The 22,721-nt window shown below is 39.8% G+C and overlaps 2 protein-coding genes across 4 annotated transcripts in view; both read right to left on the bottom strand.

Moving 5' to 3' along the window:
* Positions 1–1,583: 1,583 nt before the first annotated feature.
* SLBP (stem-loop histone mRNA binding protein) lies at positions 1,584–15,172 on the bottom strand. The gene is made up of 8 exons (XM_080366963.1): positions 9,623–15,172; positions 8,996–9,124; positions 6,440–6,544; positions 5,843–5,902; positions 5,471–5,602; positions 4,676–4,825; positions 3,305–3,389; positions 1,584–2,569 (listed from the first exon to the last, which is right to left on the bottom strand). Exons 1-8 carry the CDS (start codon positions 9,664–9,666, stop codon positions 2,453–2,455), a joined length of 822 nt encoding a protein of 273 aa, XP_080223089.1. The 5' UTR covers positions 9,667–15,172; the 3' UTR covers positions 1,584–2,452.
* A 129-nt stretch (positions 15,173–15,301) lies between these two features.
* Positions 15,302–22,721, bottom strand: part of TMEM129 (transmembrane protein 129, E3 ubiquitin ligase) — a 33,888-nt gene continuing 26,468 nt past the window's right edge. Inside the window, exons 5-12 of one of the 3 annotated variants that reach the window (XR_013924065.1) lie at positions 22,408–22,557; positions 21,401–21,532; positions 20,599–20,715; positions 19,502–19,609; positions 18,991–19,104; positions 18,579–18,692; positions 17,617–17,809; positions 15,302–16,701 (exon numbers count right to left, since the gene is read on the bottom strand). The gene's annotated coding sequence lies outside the window, so the exon portion shown is untranslated. Of the gene's footprint in view, positions 16,702–17,616; positions 17,810–18,578; positions 18,693–18,990; positions 19,105–19,501; positions 19,610–20,598; positions 20,716–21,400; positions 21,536–22,407; positions 22,558–22,721 lie in introns of all 3 variants that reach the window. The other 2 variants (XR_013924066.1, XR_013924067.1) reach the window with 2 other exon arrangements.

A 22,721-nucleotide genomic window follows, 5' to 3' on the forward strand; every position in this document is an offset into this window, starting at 1 on the left:
CAACAGGGCAGACTGCATGCAATGCTGAGAGCAAGATGATCACACCCCAAGGCCTATGCTGAAAATCTTAGCTGAGTAGTAGCAGGTTAGTTGGATTTGTCTCAAATAGACATGAGTTTATGGACTAACCACTTAGAAGTTACTCTGCAGAAACTTAAAAGCAACACATTTGCCAAAGTAGAAATATTTGTTCTATGTTCCATTGTAACAGAAAAGTACTAGTCTCAGTTGTTTGCCTAGTACCTTTCTATACTGCATAGTATTGGGGTTCTTCACAATGTCTTCCCCACATTCCCCCACACCTAAATCTTACAGACTCCTACATTTCCTCCTCCAGTACAGATTCCAAAGAACATGGCTTCACATTACTCATTACTAACCTTTAAAACATTCAGAAGTAACACACATTCTAAAAAACCTCCCTTATAAAAGTCTAGTACCATCAATTACTAATGATCAAGTGGCACAGAGACGTAACTGCATTAAGCTTTAAGTGGCTGACTCAAATTAGATGTATTAACCATTAAAGAAACCTAACAGTAAGTAGCCATGACTTGAAAGTGTTCCCAAGTAGCTTCATATGCAATTGTCTGTCAGGCCTATCATCAAGGTCAAAACCAGAAACACTCAGAAGTTAGTGTGCTACCTGGAAAGTCGTGTTTAAACCCCTTTTAGACATTATATAAAAGCCTTAAGTAAAGGGATCAAGTGATTCTAGTTAGACATAGAAGAATTTGGCTTGACATTAAGACCACTTTTCCTATATCCCCTTCAATAAAAAAGTTCCAAAGCAAATTGCGGCTGAAGCTACAATCAGGCATTACACAACAAAACCACTTAAGAACAACCAGAGACAGCGTGGTCAGAAAATGTACCATGAGAAAAGCAGTCTGGGGAGGGCAGAGAGGGTTTACTCCAGGTAGTGAGCAAGATGAACTATCACTTTGCTGCCTTTTCTGGAAAAAAACACATCCTAGGAAGGCTGTCCCCTTAACACCCGAGTGTAGCTCCAACCTTATCCCAATGCCACTGCTTCCTCTTTTAAGTTTCCCCATCAGATCAAGCTACCAAATTTAATTCAAGAGTGCCTAGCAAACTGGATATCTAGTAGTATTGCTTACAGTTAGAGTACTCACTTGAGTTGAAAAGTTTAGTGTCTCCACTGAGCCTGACAGTGTCGTAACACCAACACGCAGAAATCCCATTTTAGAGATAAAACCAGGTACAGTGACTTTAAAAAAAGGTCCTGTAAACAAGACTGAAGGGCCCATCTAGCTATTCTAGCAGTTTTACTAGAGAACAGAACTTGGTAACCAGCTAACAGGCATCTACTAAACTAAACCGCTTCTGAGGAGTCTGCAAAAGGTCAACAACAGGCTTACCCATTATAACCAAGTTTTAAACTCACTCCAGTGGCCTGTACACAAATAAACAGCTTTTAAGGTCTCCTTAAGTTAAAGCACGGCGCTAACACACACATCTCCTAGCCTAGTATTGGTATCAGTCTTAGATCCATGGCTTTCAGGATTTTCCTGCATTTTGTTATCCATGGAACATCACTAGTAGGAAATGAAGTAGAAGAGTTGTAAGTAAATGCAATTCGATTTATTTTCCAACAACAACTCATACAAAAGCAAAAGAAACACTGACTGCTTTCAGCAGAAAATCTGTACAGCGTTATCATTTACAACAGTTTTACATTTAAAAATCAGAAAAATAGAAGAAACAAGCACTTTCCCTAGACATTGTTTTCTTGACTGTATTAACAAATGACTCCTGACTATTTACAAATTTCAAATTCAGGCTACTGCTTCTTAAAGCGTTATCGCCTAGGCTATACCATATTGAATTCCAATTTCTTGAAAGTATTTCATTTCCCAATTGTTTTTGAAACATTTTTGCAAATAAAGAAATTATTTTTCTAAAAGGTGAGGCAGTTAATCTTACAGTAAATTATTGCAGGAGTGAGTTTACTGGTAATAATGAGCAGTATAGTTTAGTTACCACTCATATTACTTCAAGTCAGATCTTTGTAGAAGAGCCAGATGAAAAAGCAAGGTAACATACAGATGCTCAAAAATATCTCCCTTTGCTCTTGGTCTGCAGGTGGACAACTGAAATTTTGGACACAATGGCAGGGGTGGGGGAAGGGTATCAGTAAAATCTTGCTGAACTAATTTTAATTACTTGAAGACAGCACTGCCTTTGGCTAGTTTTATTATTAGAAGCTTTCATTAAAAAAATCTCATATACATAAATTAAAAGGTAAACAGAAGTCACACAACTTAATTGTATTTTTACATAAGTTTTTTTCAGAGATTATGTAGACCAACCACAACAGAGAACAGTCTTCAACTTTGCTTAAGCTTTCTTACTCTTAACAGTTTATGATTCAAGCTAACTTTTCAAATTTTAAAATAAACTTCCTCTAAAACAGCTTGCACAACACTATTTAACTCACAGTATCAAAATCTTTAAGTGGCTCACTTAAACACACTTCCAAGTCAAATTCACCTTCTGCTTGATAATCAACATGTCTGACTTTGGTGACAATGCCAGCACAGGTATCCTGGAATACAAAGCAGTTAATTAGCAGTTAAATACAGGTTTAGTTATGCTGTAATTCATTTCACTCCTGTAATTCATTTAGACCACCTGGTAACAGAGGCTTACAAACACTTTAAAGGCCATACAAAACCCAAGGCTAGTCTAAGATCAGAGAGTTAAATGAAGGCTTCTGCCCATTCAACCACATTCTAAGATTTCCTGCAAATGTTTTAAGGCTCTATATATGCATACAGTGAAACATTATACAGATTCAGTATTCACCAGAGAAACAAATCCAGTAACAAAGCCATTACTACATCTTTACTGAAGTTCACTGCTCAACTGTACTAAACGCTTTCTGGATATAAAAGGAGCCTACTTCAAAAAGCCTGAGTATGCCGAGAAAATTACTACTTTAGATTGCAATATCTAATGTTAAAATAAGATGTATTTCCACTGTACATCACAGTCCATAACCAACATGCTTTGAACAGATACATTTTCTTTTGCAGGCTATGAAAAAATGAGACACTTGTCATTTGAGATGGTAACTTAAGTTCTAATTCTCTGGACTCAGACTACAGATGAATATTGGCTATAGCTGAGAAAGTGTCTGAATTTGAAGATTGATCAGCTTTATGAACAGTCCCTAAACACAGCGGATTATGGAATTTCTCGTGTATTATGGCTACTCTGGATGTAATTCTTTACAGACCAATTATTGACAAATATTTATGTAAATGACAGATATGCTTACATCATTATCTTGACAGCTCGTTTGAGATTCAGTAGAATTACTTCCAACAGATTCTGTCTCCATCTCACCAAGGTCAACAGGACTACTGTAAAATAATTAAAAAACAATACAGCTTAAAACAAATTATTTTTTTTCAGTAGTAGGTGCAGTTCTGAAAATGATAGCCACACAAGAACAGAGACGTGCAGAGATTTTAGGGACAAACTGCAATGCAAACTGCAGAGACCAAACAGGTCAACTCAATACAACCAAAATGCCAAAGACTAAATTAAATTCTCGAGATTGAATACTGCAACCTGTCAAAGAAAAACACCCAACACTCAAACAATGCCCCAACACAAATGATGACGAATGTTATGAAAGAGCCAGGAAATTCTTTTTCCAAATAAGGTTTTCATCAACTTGTTTTGAAACCTAAGATTTAACACCTACTATACACAGAACTAGACCCCAGCATCTGAAGACAAGACTAGTATTTCTAGACCAATGTATACAGTAGGGTTCAGGCTGAAATACCAACTCCCATCTCATCTATTATAAGGAAGCTAAAAATAAGCTTTTGCTTTTAGATCCCATTGCTCCATTTTGGTTTTAATATCAGCACCGTTATGGAAAACAACAGTAGTTTATTACCACAAAACTGTTTCCTGAGGAATAAATTTACACCTGTGTCCCCTTTATTCTGTAGTCCCAGTTTTATTTCAGATGTTCCCTGATTAGCTTTATTGCTTTCTATAGAGGAAAATAACTAGTCACATTATTCTACATCTTTTAGAGCAGAATACCATAGTAGCTTGGACTGTGAATAATGTGTGGCCACGCTTTTAATTTAATGGTATTTTGCAATGATTTTACAAGTACTTCTTTCCTCCTGTCTGCTCAAAAAGCATTTATACCACTTTTCTTGAACTAGCAAGTGAGGCTACGAAGGCAGGTTCTTGTACACTGTACTGGTCCAAGCTCAATATTCATGAGATCTGTCAACTAGTGAGAACCCTTCAGCACTGCTTGACCACAGATAAGTCTGCAGACTGCTCTGAAAGAATCAGCTTGCCTCAATGGTGTGGTATTTTCTTTTCTGATTTCACCAAGTGGATATACATTAAAAAAGTAAGGGATATATATATGTACACCCTTGCAAGGATACTGCGTAAGTTTAATCCCTCCAGCTAGGTCCAGAAAGCTCTTAGATATTTTGACCGAGGAGGAACTGAAATAGCACTAAGTGTGGACAAGTAACTAATGAAAACATTCAGTAATCACTGACTTGTTTCAAAAAGGGCTATGCTGGTTTTTTTGTTTGGTTGGTTCTTTAACATCACATTTTATATATTAATTTCTATAAAGGTATCTTGAATACTGTATACATACATTTCTTGCAGATCACATCCTTCTTCAGTAGGCGGATCCCAGGAATGCAATGCAACTTTCCATAGTTTAATTTGCTGGTCCCATGACCTACGGCTGTACTTCTTAAATTTATTTGGAGTTCTGGGATGAACTCCTGGTATACGATGGCATCTATTCAGATATTGGACACAAAAAATTCATTAGTGTTTTTCACATACTTAACATTTAATTTTAAATGCTAAGACTGACTGCAGGCTACGCAGATTCATTACAACACAGCAAATTCTGGATTATATCATTTATGAGAAAAGACTACCACACAGTTCCAGCACTCAGGTGAATGTCAGCTGTATGATAAAATTATTAGGTTTTCTGTCTTTGAGTCAAATGAAATAAAGTAAAATAAAATTTTAAAAAAGGCATATCAATCATAGGTCTGAAAACCTCATTTCAAACTTAGGAGCAACTGTAGTCTATTTTGTGTTTTCTTTTACTAATTAGAAAGTTGACTGCAAAAAGCAGTTTCATTTCCTCTAGTTGATGAGCACAACAAAAAATACTTTCACTTCCATTTCTGCAGCATGGGAAAGCCTGAAGGGATATTCTTCATGTACTGACTAGTCAAACAAAAAAATCCACATTTCATTTGATTGTTAGTATGACTTATCAATTAAAAAATGTCTTGGAAAGTTTAATTTGTAGATGCCTCCTATTTGCATGTGTCTCAAATACCAAGTCCAGTATGTTAATATTCTTATAAAGAACAGGTATGGCTTACAATCGAACATTACTTTTCCAGAAACTCAAGCAGCTTACCTAGGAACTTCTTTAATGTATCTATCATAGGCGATTGTGTTTTTTCCGTAGTTTATCTGTTTTTGTCTTCTCATCAAAACCACTTCATCTGTCTCAAGTTCTACTGTCACAGTGGACTCTTTTGAATCAGAACTAAAGAAAAAACATCATCGATTTGGGACTACTAGAAAACAAGCACCGCTCAAACTCACGTGTAAAAGATTATAAACATGTTAAAACTTTTCAAATGAATGCTTTGAATGTTACTAAACTATGATGTTGGGGCTTAAAATGAACTACTTCAAAACAAGCATTTTCAGAAGCAATATGGTACATGTGAAAATTCAGATCTGTTTCAGGATTTTCCTCAGCTAAGCTAGAAATTTATCCTACCTTCCAGAGGAGGACTTCCTTTCTCTTGTAAATTCATTTATCAGAAGTTTTCTTCTATATCTGTAAGAGTTCAAATCAGTATTAAAAATACATATACACAGAGATAACATGTAAGGCTGCACTGTCATAGCTCACAGTTGATTCCACTTCTCAACTAAGCAGCAGTCTTAAAGTCAACCCAGACACTGTAAAAGTCTTTCCACTATGGACTGGATGCTTCAGTTTCCCACTAAAAAGAAAAAAATAATCTGAGGACTTTCTTTTCCCAAGTCTTTTCCCTAAAAATCTTTTTATAGCAATGATAAGCAAAAACAGTAATTAGTGAAATAACACGCAAGGTAATCGAATCCAAGAGATTCAGGAAAGGCTTCTTCCAAAAGGGAGATACTTAATGATACACATCAACTCTACAGAGAGTACATTACATTATTCCTGCAGGACTTAAGTCAAAGCTGACCTAAAAGCACCAGACAAGAAGCTAAGGCTGGTCTTATTTTACTGCAGTGGTGAAGCTGAAAATAAAAGTCAATACAGATTCTGCAAGACAACTACCGTTTCCCCTCCTTTCCCCACTTCATCTTAAACACCCATGAATACCTGGCAATTTCTTTGTTAACACTGGTCCTCATTTCATCTTCTTCGACTGCAGTTCCCCAGTCTGAACTCCGGGAAAGGGGTCCAGGGCCTTCTGGTGTTGTAAAACTAGAAAAAAACCCAACTCTACATTAAAATTGAATTTATTTTTTTTTTAATTTCCCACCCCCAACTCAATAGCTATTTAATATATTAATTTATAGTATTCACAATGGCTGTAAAAATTTTATGTTGAATTAAAATGTCATCATTATAAAGTTAAGCATCAGTTTAGAGTTCTACCTTGAAGCTGTCTGGTTTAGGTTTGGAGTTTTTTATTCTTAAAAAGTTTATGTAGATATCTATAGAAACATACCACTGCAGCATGTAACCTAGCCTACACTTTCAATAACTTTAAGCTGGTATCCTTCACAAAACAGTATGTGAAATATCAACTTCACTTATTTATTCATTTATTTTCATTCCACTAAACGATCTAATGAATATTTTTTTCTTCATGATCGCAGACTCACTAGCTATATGAGACAAAAGTTAGAACACAGAATTAAATTGTACAACTAATTAATTAAAATTACACAATAGCACCAAGAGTTTCTGCATGTGAAAATATACTTAGTAGAGAAGGCAAAGGCACAAGAAAAGCCATCTATTTTTAGCTAGCAAACCAAAATTTGTTACGACTTTGCAAACTGGTATTTAACAACTTCATTGCAGCCCATTAGCATCACAATCAGATTCAGACTGTTGCAGGGGAATAAACTTATATCCCTTCCCAGCATCAACAATAGCTTGCATTCAGATTATTAAGTATGCTTTCCAGTTTTTCCCCTTGATGATCAATTTTCCTAAAGTACAAACTCAAAACTGTATCCTACAGACTAGAGCTTTTTCAGTAGACCTGGAAATGCTCTGGAGACTTACCAGGACTCTGTGTAAATAAGTGCCTTGAAGTCAGGGAATTAGATGCATCTGTGCTAAAACCAGTTCCAACTGCCTCCCTGCTCCCAGCTCAGCAAGTGGCTCGCACTACACTTTTAAGCTTTTAGTAACTTCAAACTAAAAGTTCTTTTTAGATTAAACCCAGTTATGACCTCAGAAAAATTAAAAATCCATAGCAAACAGTACAGGTCCCTCTCCAAATATCTGTTCAAGCTCCAAGGATTTTTAACATTTGTGTATATTGATTTCTAACTTTGAAGAAAATGCAGGTCACGTTCAGTTACAGCTCTCCCATGGCAGAGAACAGTGCAATCCCAGAAGTACTCTGTTAGTCTCACCATCTGAGCTTTGTCCTCAAAAATGCGTCATACTTTTTCATATTTGTTTGATTCTGAACCTGTGCTGCGTATACAGAGAATTAGGGAGAACATGGAAGGGTCTACAGCTTTTTCTCTTGATTAATTTGCTCTGGTGTCAGACATACTAGGCTTAGCCATCTTTCTAAAGCCTCTCATCCCCACATGCTATTTCATGCTCAGTAAGAAGCTCTGGTGCTGTGCTAGGACTGCAAATGGTGCTCAAACTCTGCCAGAGGGGCAGAAAAACAAGGCCATAACCACCCTGCCTCCATCTCGATCCCCTTCCCATTTTAAAATTTTATTTTGACAATGTTGAATTAGCATAAATAAGAAGTAGTTTTAGTGCAGGACGCGAACAACTTCAATCAAAGTCGAATCCAAACTAAACCAAAAAGTATGCCTGTTCAGTTCAACAATAGAAGACACAAAAACGCACTGCTTATTTTGGTTGAAACTGATGAAGGACACAGGTCCTGAAATGAATTTCATTTACACTAAATACTGTAATTTGAGCCATTAACCAGTGCCTTCCCTGCTTATTCTCAGCAAAGAAAAATGGGGAGTTAGAGGGCGAAACCCATCTTTTTTAGATTAGAAATCTATCTAGATTCAATCAATTGGGCTGCAGGCCACAACTCCCATGCACTAATAAAAGGGATTAAAAGGACCATGGCATAAACAGCTCAGACATGAAAACTGAGATAAAATAAGATACTTTCGCTAAACTGAAGTTTACTTGTGCTGGGAAATGGTAAGGAAGGCAGTGAGCAGCAGTATGAAGAGTGAGTGACCTCAGAAGTGGACCCCACCACACATGTGCCAACATACTTAGACAAAACTTCCCAAGATGGTCTGTACTGCTTCCAGAAACACGAAGGCACCTGACTTTTAAGACTTGAATTTTTAATTTGTTGTCTTGTTTAATTTTAATGCAACAGTATGTACAACCTACATCCACAAACATAATTAGTTTGTGCAGTTATTGCATCATGGTAAATAGCAATAAAAAAAGTGTGAAATAGAACCGAAAATGACGAAGAATATAACTAAAGACATAAGAATGAAAAATGTTCGTTCTTAAGAAGTGACTCCAAGATATAAGCACACTGCACTAGGTTCTTTTTCCCTCCTTTAAGACCAGCTGTTCATGATGAGTGATCTACAAACAGACAAGGCTTGAAAAACAGAGTACAACAGTCAATTCAACAGCTCCTGATACACAAAATGGCAGAGAGTAGTTTCTTTTGCAAGCGGTAGCTACCTGTTCAGTCTGCTGTCAGGTCTGTACTTTTCTTCCTCAAAAACGGATGAATCGGGCTCATTCTGCTTTCTCCGCTTCCCATCCGCACCACGTTTCCTTCCTTGGGACCAGCGAGGCGGAGGCTGAGGGCTGGCAGCAGAAAAGCGAAGACGACGTGAGCATGCCAGGTGGCTTTATTTTACTAACCTCTGGGAAACCTCATCGCATGCAGGCAGCACCATAGTTTATTTACTAATTTTACCTCACCCAGCCAAGCTCAGCGACACAACTGGGGCCTGGAGAGCCCCTCAGAAGGAGGCTCTCCCACCCCAGGCAACCGGGCCGCTGCCTGCCCCGCAGCCTGCCCCTCACAGCCCGCCCTGGCGGACAGCGGCGGCCCGGCTTCGCTTTCCCTGAGGGACCCGCACCTCGGCGAGGGGCGGCCGAACGTGGCGGACCCCGGCCGGCGGCCACGCAACCGCCCATGCCTCACGCAGGTGAGCGCGGGCCGCCGTTCCCGCGCCCCTCGGCGCCGGGCCCGCCCGGCGGACGGGGAGCGAGGGCCGCTCGCCGCCGCCCGCTGCTCCGCGCCGGGGCGGGGGGGGGGGGCAGAAGGGCAAGGGGTGAGCAATGGTACCGCCGCCCCACCTGCTCTCGGTGTCGCCGTGCGGGCTCCTCTGGCGGAAGGACATGACACGGAGTGTCCTCAGGAAGGCTGGAGGGAGAACCGGGCGGCGAGGGACCGGCGCAGGCTGCGGGCGAGCGGCACGGGAGAGAAGAGCAGCCTGTCTTCCCGCTCAGCCCCTTCGCATCTCCCGCCAGCGCGGACTGACGCCGCCCGCCCCGCCTGCCCGCGGGGCGCCTGCGCCGGCCGCTCCATGAGGACAGGTGCGCGGGGCGGACGAGGGGGAGAAGAGGGAAAGCGCAGCGGCCAGCCCGCGCCACCTCCCCGCCCAGCCGAGCCGGCCGCTGGGCGCGAAGCAAACCCGCTCCCACGTCGCGGCCCACGCGTCTCTGAGGGCGCCCACCACCCTACACCCCCCCGCCTAGGGTAATGGTTTAGTCCGCGCCCTGCGGCCCGCCCCGGCCCCGCCCCGGGGCGTGTTGGCGGGAGAATCAAGCGCAGCGGCGCGCGGTTTTGGCGCGCGCTTGCTGCGGGGCGGGGCCGGGGCGAACGGCGGGACCCCCACCGCGACCACCCGCCCCGGTAAACGTCAAAAACAGCCCAAACAAAAGGAAAAAGAGAGTGTCCCGTGGTTTAAAGGTGAAGGGTCGCAGTCATCGGCTCTGTAATCCATGGAGAGCGCGTGGCATTGCAACCCTGTGGGAGGCTGTTATGGCAAATTTATATTCCATAACATAACATTAAAAATATTTCATATCAATATTGATTAAGGTTGGATAATGGCACAACATTGCTATGCTTTAGGAAGTGGAGTTTCCAGGTGTTTTTAGTGGCAGACACAGAGTGAGATCCTGTTATCTGTGGGATCTGGTACATACAGACAGAGTGCAACGGTCACTTGGGAACAACTTGGAGAAGGCCTACGGCAGAACACAAGCACAGCTGTCAGTAAAAACGCCTTTGCAAGCCCTTGTGGACTGAAGGCTGTTGGAACACTTCACAGAGAGATGCACACAAACCGGGCAGCATTTTCCTCTTCTGGCCTTAGGGTCACAGAATCATTTAGGTTGGAAAAGGCCTGTAAAATCATCAAGTCCACCCATTAATCCAGCACTGCCAAGCCCACCACTACACCACATCCCTAAGCGCCGCATCTACACAGCTTTTAAATACCCCCAGGGATGGGGATGGTGTCTCCACCATGTCCCTGGGAAGCCTGTCCCAATGCTCAGTCTGTTTTCAGTATACCACAACAATCCCCATCACGACACCCCAACTGACCTTTAAAGTTACAAAAAGGTGCCGCCTACTGCTGCAGTTCACAGGAGCAACACACGAGAGGAGAAAGCCTGCAGTGGGGACAGTCATCCTTTTTTCCCCCACTCTAACAATAACTAGCCCATTTCATTAAATCCCTTTCTTCGCAGCACACTCAGGTAATACTCATTCATCCTAATTTTTCTGGTCATAATTTTTCTGCTGTCAAAATATAAGTTCTTAAGAATTACAGGCTAAGAGCTACTGTCACCTATGGCCATATTAGCTCTAACTTGCCATATAAGCTGGCACAATTTTGCATTAATTCTAATAACATGGTTTCTGCTAGCCACGTCATGAACCCAATCATCTGTTGCACTGGCCCAGCTTGCCTCTTCATAGTATTTGGTTACTGCATGCAGCATACAATTAACTTATCACTATCCGTGTTCACTGCCTTTTTTTAAAAAAAATTTTAAAAATTACCACTGTACAACTATGATAACAAAAGTTAAAAAAAACCCCAAAACCAAAAAAACCCACAACAAACCAAAACCAGAGCAGTATTACAGTCATGGTAACAGGATACAGAAAATAGGATTTTAAACTTAGTTTTAGCAAGCTTTCTTCAGGATCATACATGGTTTGCTTGTCTACATTTTTGCTACATGCTTTCTCTCGCAGGTAGCAGAAAGCCAGCGAACCTGGGCTCTGGTTACTTGTCAGAAACGCAGTTATAGGTTCATACTGAATCTAGCTCATAAATGCATGGATTCAGTCTAAGTTACTGAGCTCTGAAAACAATACAAAAATTCTGCAGGTTTCACCAGTAAAGCTTTCTAGTGCTGATGTGGCCGTAGTCCAAAATACTTCTGATGATATTTAAGGATACGAGACTACTTTAAAAAGTGCAATCAAGATTTTTTGTTGTTTTAACTTGCTTATTTGTTTAGCAAGGTTGCAACAACCAGTGCAGTTCTCAATCTCTGCTCTCTCACTCTAAGACTTGAAGAGCAGCAATGGAAAATTTAATAGTCAACTGAGCACGTGCAAAGCAGCCCTGGAGTAGGTGTTTTACAGATTAAAGCATAAAACATGTCTTCTGACGAACCTGGGTGATATTCATTACTATGAAAGGCTGTATTTGAGTAATACTCGCAAGATCGGCAATGGAATGCGTCAAATGAATGGCAGAAGTAGCAAAAAGAAGTTGGTTTGTTTGGGTTTGTTTGAACAGCTTAACACAAAAAAGAAACTACCAAAGCCCAGCAACATTTTTTGGAGAGTTTCTGAGCACACATTGACAGCTGGTGTTTTGTTTTGATTTTTTTTCACGCATACTAGCAGGGTTGAAGCATACGTTGAGAGGGAGAATTTGCATCTCTCTACTGCATGGTTTCACAAACTACACAGCTTATGCAATTATTTACAGAAATGAAAGATACCTGCTACTCTGACTGGTGTTTCTGGTTATCATTTATATAGAATTGGAACTCTTCTGGTCCACAAGTTGAGTAGAAAGAACAGTCACCAGGCAGAGTGGGTGGCAGTACATACCTTCACGTGCTAGGAATAAGGAATTACCTGAACAGCATAACTGCAGCAGAAACAAATACGTTCCTCTAGACCCATATTATTTAAGTAATTAAGACAGCTGTTAGAGGAACAGCACCTGCAAATAAGCAATACATACCTTAGGTCTTTCTGCCTTTTCTTCACCACATACTCCCATTAATTCCAGGTCTCTAGACTCAAACCTCGAGTAGTTTCAGGAACACATTTTCTTTGTTTCCCGATTCATCTTTTTCAGATTTGAACTGAATGGCCTACAGGAACATCCCAGCTGAAGTGTAGTGAATAACCACACAGCCTTCCTTACCCCTTTTGCAGGTATAAAAAGAGGCTTTCTTCAAGGCTGTGCAAACCCATACAGTACAGTATCGACAGCTGCTTTTAACTCTGGGCATAAGACCAAAGCAAGGAAGGTAGAGGTCAGATAAGGGTCTCAGATCAGCCCAGTAAAAACTGCTGAATTTTCTTCTACCAGAGACCACTGCTGTATTATATATGTGGTCTTGAAAGCCAAGAGAAAGCACCTGCTCAGTGAAGCTCAGGATTCCTCAGATGTACGAAAGACCCTCTTCACAGTGAATTCAGAAAGCTCGTTGTACATTGTCTTGTTAGAAGTGGGAAAAACTCACATTACTTTTTTCCAAAAAGGCACAAATACTATTCAACCACCTGGCTGGTTTTTGTTTTTTTCCTTTTTGCAAAGCAACAGAGGGATGAGTACACACAAGACACTCACACCAACTTCCCAGCAAAACTAACAACTTCAGCAGTGGGAAGACGACTGCTTCCTGCTAGCCTGCCTTGGGAACTGCACCAGGCCAGACCAAGAGTCTTCAGACATAATTTGCAATAGCTTTTAGAAATTAAAACTGTTTGAAATCTCAGCAGTTGGCTTGCTTTGTATTGAGTTATCTTGCATTACTTCGCTTGACTCTTCAATGGTTTTACACTTCCCACCCATTTGTGAATTCACAGAATTCAAATGTTTCACTTCTACAAACTGCATCTGCATTCTCATGATGCATATGTCAGACTCCTGCTAAGTATCTATTTGGAAACAGTGTTTTAGTTGTTTAATGCCTTTTGGTTGGAATGACTACATACTTTAGTGCTCCTAGCTGAAATCAGTGGTATTTTGAGAGGAGGTAAGGGGAAACTGTGTTCACTTTCCATCAACTCCTCAGTTTTTCCTCAGAGGCTGTACACAGTTCCTGTACTTAATGTCCTCAGAGATCTCTGTTGTAGGATGTCTCCAAAATGCTTGCCTCTGGGCAGTAACAGTCAGGCTGGCTCTATGCTCAGTAAAACACTAAATAGTACAATGTAAAGGATTTACCTTGGAAGTTCCTTTCCCTTTACCTGGCCTTACCATAACCATACAAACGCATGCATCTCCTGTGTGGCATCTGCATAAACACCCATGCTCCTGCAGGAAAGTCTGCTATGCTAGCACCTTTTCTTTCCCACACACCGCTATGAAAAACAGAACTGTGTTCCTGAACCAAGGACATGCCTTAAGTACAGCATAGGTTCAAAACACATACAAACTCTTGCCCTGAGATAAGAAGTCTTGAACTGCACGTTTACCTGAACACATCCAAGTGAGCCAGACAGATAGCTCCAGCCTAGAGGCCACACAGTACTTCTAGCACAACACTGTGTACAAGTTAAATTCAGTTTATCCAGCAGAACTGCCTGCTGTAACACAGCTTAGGGATTACAGCTGCCTTGCATCTTTCTGTCCTTGTCAGCAAAGAAATTCCTTCAAAGAAAACACTTTCACACCACAAGTATGCATAACCAATGGCATAGCAGAACTGCTGGTGAAGGACTGTTTCTATAAGCACAGATAACGTATCATCTGTAAGGAGATTCTCCCAGTGGAAGCACACCAACAGGAGATACATGTCACTTCTTTGAAGAAATTTAAACCTGGCCGTTCAAGTTCAGTGTTTATTTTGGCTTAATTGCAAACTGAGCACAGATATATGCAAAGTGGATTTAATTAAAATAGGTAAAATTTATGGAAGGCTAGCAAGTACAAACTGGAGATGGACTACCAGACTTCAGCTTTGCCTACCTCAGTTGTAAACTCTTATGCCAAACAGCCTTGGATAAACAAATTAGTGGACTGTCCGCATTCCAGTTTTAACTGCTCTGCTCAGACTGATGAGGTTACTGTTACTAATTAGAAGACATTAGGATGGTCCTACATCCAGTGGCAGCACTGCAAGAATGACTTTAGCAGACCTCAAACCTATCTCAGTTTCATTCCTTTCCTTGTGCTACCATAGCTTGGCCAAGCATACAGAACCTGGATTAGGGAATAAATCTGCCCAAAATTTAACTGCCACAGGCAAAATGATTATATTCTATTTCTAGTCTAAGTATCTTCAACTGAGAAATAAAAGATCTTTTAAGGACTGCTGAATTACAAATCCTATGGATTTGTGTCCATATATCCACTGCAGGACCTATCCATCATAGGCAAAAGTTTAAGGGCTCTGACAGCTGACCTTAAGTATTCCATGACAGCCTATTACTCTTACCCAACTGCTCCATCTTCTCCAGGACACCTTTCTCATGGCAGAATGAGTGCTGGGGCTTCAGCTGCTCCCTTCCACTAGGTTACAACGCACTAAGTAAGTTCATGACTAGATGTCAAAATAAAAAATGAAGGGTTGGACACAACTCAAATTGTGAACTCCCTTTAAGAGTTTGTTTTCATCTCTGAAGAGTCCTCCTTCCCCCTTTTAGCAAGGGCTACAAATAACTCAAAACACCATAAAACAAACAAACAAACAAAAGACAACTGAACCCACATGCTCCTTTTGTAATGAAACTCTGACAACATAACAGCAAAAGCAGACTAATAGGGATCTTTAAAGTTAAAGTCTTTAATTCTTCTGCATAAAGACAAAATGCCAAAAATTTAACACATTCCCGTATTTACAATCACCATAAATCACATGAAAGCATGCAGGCTGGAACAACAAGGTTCTAAGTATTACTTCTTAAAAAACTGCTGTACAACTGTGTTCCTACTATACACACACTTGAGTGCTCTGTGGTGTGTGACTGAGCCACCCTTGTGCTGGGACACTACTGAACGCTATGCCCGAGCATGCTAGGAAATCATGTTTTAGAAGGGACTGGGAGTAGTTTCTGGGGAAGCAGCTTACTCCCACATCAGCAGCACAATAGGTTTTTGGCCCTTGGGTACACTGCCAGCCCCACAACAAGGCCATTGTGTGCCATCCCTAGGCCTGACATAGTTCTGCAGTGGTCTTGCAAAGGAAAAAAAAAAAAAAAAAAAAAAGAAACTCCTACAGAGAGACAATTCCCAGCTCTACCAGGCATTTGTACCCCAGTACATGACACACAAAATGCCACAAGGGCTGTAAAAAATTCTTGTAACTGGCACATGAATCTGGTCTAAATTCTACTGTAGCCACAGCCCTCACTTTGACCTTCTGATCACAGTGCTAGAAGAGTAAAACAAAGGAGAGCCTATCTCAACACCATCACCACCCTCAGCCCAGACAGCCCACGCCCAGAAGCAGCTCCAAACCTGCAAATGCTGCTGCTCACCTCCAATTCCTGTAGGAACAGCAGGCACTGAACTCATCCTCTTAATACCCTTAGCAGTAGATTGTCTCTTCAGGTCAGGATGCAATAACATAAAAGCAAAATCCAGGTATTTACACTGTGTTGCTGTTCATACAGTCACTTACCCCCTTAAAGAGAGGGATCAGATTTTGATAAACCATCTGCCCTTGCTCTCTCTTCTCTCACTAGGCACAGACAAATTCGAGCTTAATATATCTTATCTCAGAGAACAGTAAATAAGGCCAAATGGATGAGCAACCAATCCAAAAGCTAAGAACAGTTTAACTGGAGAAAGGTTACAATTATGTACATTCTTTTGAAGCAGTTCTTCAGGTTGGATGTTACAATTCTGGTCCAGTAAAAGAAACAGAGTTTAACTCCTTTGTTTAAAGGGTGGCATTCTGCAGATTGACTCAATATTGGACCAATTCACCAGCGTAACATTAGCATGCTAAGTAGCACGATCTCCAAATGGCAACAGCAGGATCCATCAACTGAAACAGCCTTTATAACGATGCACATGTCATCTGCCAACACAGGTACAGCAGAAACGTTCTTGCAAAAGCTTTAAGGAACATCCATTGTAGCACAGGCTTAGTGAAACCTGAAGTTTTACACTTGAGGCAGAGCTTGCAGAAAACTATCCTTAAAGAACTGGAGAAACCTAAACAAAAAGGTAGATAACAGCATTTTATAAATACAATCTATCTAGTCATTAAGAGCAAAACATTTACTATTTTAAGCTGCAGTGTTATAGTAACAGTAAATGAAACACAGCGCTGCATATGGTGAGCTTAAAACACAGTATAAAAGACAAACCTATATTGTCAATACTGAAGAAAGAGTTACAGATAGTATGAACACTTTGCGAACATAAGTTATTGGAAAAACATAGAGAATACTACATACTCTATACTCCTAAAGTATTTGTCAGAGCAAATGAAGCAGCTCAGCCTATCTTTCCCAATCCCTTGCATAATTTTTCACATAAATGTCATTATTAATTCATAAAATACATTTTTATCTCAATTCTAATTAACACATTTCTGCTATATCGTAAGTGTCCTACTGACTAAGGTTTTTTCCTTTCAAAAGCAACCACATACATTCGAACTTACAGACATTTAACTGGGCTTCAAAACAGCCACTTCTGTTTTTCCCATTTAAGACAGAAGTTTTCTTTTAGCAAAAAGGCAGGCGGTATGGAATTCTACCATGTAAACCACTATCTGGTTTGCAAGCAACTTTTACCTGCCACAGCTGACGTTCTGCCAATTGAGAGTTAGAGCTCATCACACCTAAAACTCATGGTTAAAGGCAGTGTCTCTTAAATACTGATCTTTGCATCCCCAGGAAACCCATGTGTTGCTCCACAGAGAAGCTATTTAATTCACTTTCTACATTTTACATGTCACAAAGATTTTTTCAATTAGAATGAGTGATTACGAACCCACTGAATATATATATTCCGTAATAGAGCCTTATTTACAAAGACAACTGCAAAGCAGCTAAATATCAATTATACAGAAGATCAGAAAGGCTCTCTTAACTATGATGTACAAAGGCATGCTTCTTTTACCTGCACATTTCACCTTACGTTGATTGCACATATGCTGACTGTAAATCTCTTGCTTTTTCAGTACAGATTTTATGCGACTGCATCAGTTTTCCAAGACTTGATCTGCTGATCTCATGACTATAACCCTTTTCTTCAAATCATTTTCTGGCACAGGAGAAAGTCCTTCTTCGATACTTCTATATACAAAGAGAGACTAAATATTTTCAAATATTGAATTAGCACTTTTCTAAAGTGAATCCGTATTGTCTTATTCATGCTCAAAGAGTTTAAATTAAAAATTAATAAAGTAAATATAAAAATATCATTAGCACAATTTTTTACTCTACCTGCCTTTTCCTCGTATTGCTAGAATTCAAAATCTACATAGTCTAAAATTAATACTGTGCTGTATATTTAATGCCATATATTTTACTATGCAAAATATTCCCACATCACTATTAAACAGGTATTTACATCCTAGTCCATAACATTTCAGAGCCTGCACTGAATGTAGATCAAAGACAATCAAGTCATACAAAAGGCTATTTGCTAATAAAAGCTATTTTAACTCAAGATTACTACCCATCCTATTAATGCACTAAAAGAATCTACAGTCCAAGAGAAAATTTTCATTGAAATCTACTGCTGCAAATGCAAAGTTGTGATTTCATCACAAAAATATTAAAAGGCAACAAAGCCGCTACTGAAATAATTTAAAAACCTGACTCGTTATCATTCGGGTGATAACACAATGATAAAAATTTTCTGGCTGAACAGGTAAATGTTTCAATTTACCGAGTCCGAAGTATTAGATCTTTAAGTTGCTGCATTAAATGCAATCAGAAGTGATAAGATACTAATACAATACAGGAATAAAAAGAGAAACTGGGCTGCTTGAACTGAACAGTTGGATTCTGTAGAATGACACCTGTATATTGGCTACCGAAAAAACCAGGTAAAATAAGTAGTCAGCATGAGCTCACCTTGGTATTTAAATTTTTTTCCTCATTATTCTACCTTCAGCACTTGCACTTCCCCATCCCCTTTCAGGGTATTCTGGCTGATGTCCTTCCAATAAACTGCTACAAAGTTTAAGCCTACAAATGAAAAAAAACAAAACCCAAAGACCAATTTGTTTTAATATGGTAAACTTTTATACTAAATACAGCTACAACCTGCTATTTACTCTAATACAGACCATAACACGAGAACATTAAGGACATAATATTACCACAAAACATATAAATACTGGCCAACACATCCCTAAGAAGAATAGTTAAAAAAAATAATCTATGTTTATAAGAAAAGCTTGGATTGAAATACAGCAATAAAGCAACTATGTTTCTAACTTAATACGGAAAGAAAAGCCCCTGATCGATGAGTTGCATTTTATACCTCTCCAGCCTGCAGTCTGTATCTCTGCAAATTTTGCTGTCAGGCAGAAAGAAGTTAGTTTTTTTCTGTTTCTGATTGTTCCATCCTGAAGAACAGCTAGCTGGAATCGGGTCACTGCATAAAAACAAACAACTATCATTATCAGCACAAAACATCTTAACCTCTAAGGAGGCAGAGAGGAAGCTTTCAGCTCCTAGGCTGTGCAAGTGAGAGGCTAGAAACAACCATGGGGACCAATTCTGTAAAATGCCATTGCTTTCCATAATACAAAGAGGGTGAAAGGGGCTCACCGTTTTCCAGCATTACTTAATGGCAGAAGCAGCAGATGGAGAATCAGACTGGAAAAAGCCAAGTAAATACAAATAACAACCAAACACACCGCATGTTGGAAGAAATGGAAGAAGAAAAAAACCAGTGGTATTAAACAGTGAAAGAAAAGAAAGATAAAAAGCAAAGGACAACTTCACAGCACAAGCAATAGACAGGAAATCATGATGACTACGGTATTTACCTTGTTATTTCTATACCATGCTGTACTGTCATTACTTCGTTATTTTCACCAAAGGCTTCCCACTCTGAGCACTTTGAAAAAGCTTCCTGACATCCTGATTCAGTAAGACTAGAAAGAAAGTGAAAAGGTCTGAAACCATGGACCTTTGCAACACAGTTCCTCTAAATTCTTCTGAAGGTAAGGGGACTAAGTAGAGAGAAAAAAACCCACGCCTGTATAAACTAAACTTAGTGTGAAAAGTCTACTAAATCCCCAAAAACGTAAATAATTGTTCCACTTTTCCTGGGGTTCTGACAAAACTTTGTATAATTAAACTATGCTCTCCTCTACATAGCCTATCAGTTCTCATTTATAAGAAGACTTCTTGTGAAGCAGCTAGGAAAGGAAAGAAAAGGAAATATGATAAAGACCAATTGCTAGAGGAGTAGTTTAATTCCTGAACAACTTCAAATGAAGACGTAGCCTGAAAAACTCTACCCTTTTCTTCCATCTACCCATACCATCTTTCATAAAGGCAGGGAAAAGCTTAACTAACACACACAAAGTTTCTTTCACATTCCTTCATGGATACGTATTCTCTGTAATACCTGTAGCAAAGGAGGCAATACGGTGAGAATTAAATAGGCAGCAAGTTCAGTATTTGCTGACAGATTTGCAATGAACACTGGGCTTATTCCCTTACCATAACATTCATCAACTTGTACACACTCTGCAAGCCAAAAAGCAGAATACAGTGCACATAAGAGGTACAAGAAATAACTACGGCAGATGCCTAAAAAGTTCAGAATTACAACCTCTGAAGCAGAAACCAAGTTCCACGAGAAAGCAACAGCACATTAGTTTTGCCTAAATCTACACACTAGACTGTGCTATTTTGTGCATTCTAACACCAAAGTTTCTTCACTTTTGCAAAGGGTCACTGCAAATATTTGCTATCATACAACGCAATTATCTGGCATGATTTTCCTTCCCCATTAAATTGCACACACATTTAGATAAAAGTAAAGCTATTAAGAAACGGAGGGATAAATACTAGCCATATTCCAAAAGTCAGTTCATAGTATTAATGAATCGCCATATGGAAAATAATTTCATACCTTTCCAGTGTGTGGCACATATGCACATAATGTTTTTTGCTCTGTGAAACCCCAGAGGAGTCAGAATTGTTTCTTTTTCTGCGTTTCCAGACTGGAGAAGAATCTGGAGAACAGGGACTACAAAAATAAGACAAATCACACACTCAACATTTCTCATTTGTGTTTAAATGCTTATCAGAGTCCTGCAAAATAACAGTACATGCTACACAGGAAGACTTTTTTTGAGGTATCACTCCTCAGTCACAACAGAAGAACAGAGAAAATGGCTCAAATTTTGGTAACCACTCCACTGTATTCCAGCAAGTGAACCCAGCCACAATCGCAGAAGAAACCTGGAAGCAGGACCATTTTCAGCTCCATGCACATGCCCCAGATCAAGGTATCTCAGTAAACAGGGAAGTGCATGAGGTGCTGCACTGTTAAGTCTCCCTGCTGTTCTGCACACAGGTATAATACTGTTAATTAATGATGGTCACTCTTGTTTCTGAAAAAGGTATCCATCCTACTTTCAGCATTTGGCAACAGTAGTTGAAGAAATGTCACTACCCCATTGTATAACCACAGAAGCTGAAAAAACACTCCCTTTTGCCACTGTTAATCATGCAGTTCTGTAATGCTGATATTTTTCCACATTTAGCACTCCATACCAGTGTGGATTACATTCAAAAGCAAAAGTGCCAAACTCCAAAGCTGAGCATTAACTGCCCTCCCTTGTTAAATGTTTCCTACAAAACATCATTCCTGACAGCATCAACGTGTATTGAATTGTTTCAGTAAGTTAACCATATAAGTTATCTCATACCTCTCCAGTGCGTGGTCAGTCTGTCTGCATTCATCTTCACACTCGTTTTTCTGCTTTTCGTCAAATACAAAGGAGCCAGAAACATCCTCGTCTTTGCAGAACCATTCCTGGGAACTGCCTGAGGGTTCTGTACTTCTAAAACCAAGAAATTAAAAAAGTGAAAAAAGCCGGGGGGGGGGAAGGAAAAAAAGGGATTTTACATACTACCCATCTGGCTTACCATTCCAAGCAGAAGACAGTTAAGCTGCAGTAATAATTAACAGTTCATCTCATATGACATCGAAATGGTGCAAACAACTGCAGCTTCGACCTTAGGTCAACTACAACACAGCTAAAAGTATTTACACAATGCAGTAACAGAGCTAATAGAATTCCATTAACTCTTTTCCTCTCAATTTACTAGTTCAAATCTTACAAAGTTTTAGCTGGTGTCAATTAGCAGAGCTAGCCTTGTTACAGAAATACAAAGTTCTGAAAAGATAAAGAAAATTCCATCTTGAACATAGCTGCCACTGTCCTGCAGAGCACAGAAATCTCTTAATACTCTTACACTTCTCAAACCCTCTAACGTATTTTTATTGCATGAGAAAGGCTGTTCCACTGACATCAGAAAAAGGAAATATGGAAAGGTTATTGATGTCAAGGCACAGCAATAATGGAATTTCTGCTTATGCCTATCCTTTTCTAGAAAAATAATTACACCTTGTGCTCACCAGCATAAACACCCAGAGGAAAGAAGCATACTAATGTAGACAGACCAAATACCTTGCTCCCCAAAGCGCTGTATTGAAGATGAATTTAGACTAAATAATGGGAATATTTTGAAGACTAACAATTCAAAAGGGAAACAAGGCATTCAAGGAGACTTCCATTTCTAAGCCTGATCCCCTCTTTTCTTCCCAGTTAGGAATTCTCTAAAGGAAATACAGATAGGAATGCTCTAAAGGAAACAGAGAGTCCTCCTGTATAGCTAGAGACACATGCCGACTTAATTCACCCATACGCACACTGGCTGCAGATCCCAGGTTTCTTCAGTAGGAGGATCCCAGGCATGCAGTGCTATCTTCCATAACCTGATCTGCTGGTCCCAGGACCTGCGGCTGTACTTCTTAAATTTGTTGGGAGTTCTAGGATGCACTCCTGGTATTCGCTGATTCCTGTAAATACAAAGTAACATTTATTATTTCAGAACATGATTTCTGTTCTTAAAAAAAACCCTCAGTCTATCAGATCACACAGGCGTCAGTGGCCTAATAAATTAAATTTTCATATTTTTAAACACTTAACTGAAATGCCTATGTTCTAAAACATTGTCAAAACC

The sequence above is a fragment of the Falco punctatus genome (assembly GCF_963210335.1).
Source record: "Falco punctatus genome assembly, chromosome: 1".
Classification (NCBI taxonomy): Eukaryota; Metazoa; Chordata; class Aves; order Falconiformes; family Falconidae; genus Falco; species Falco punctatus.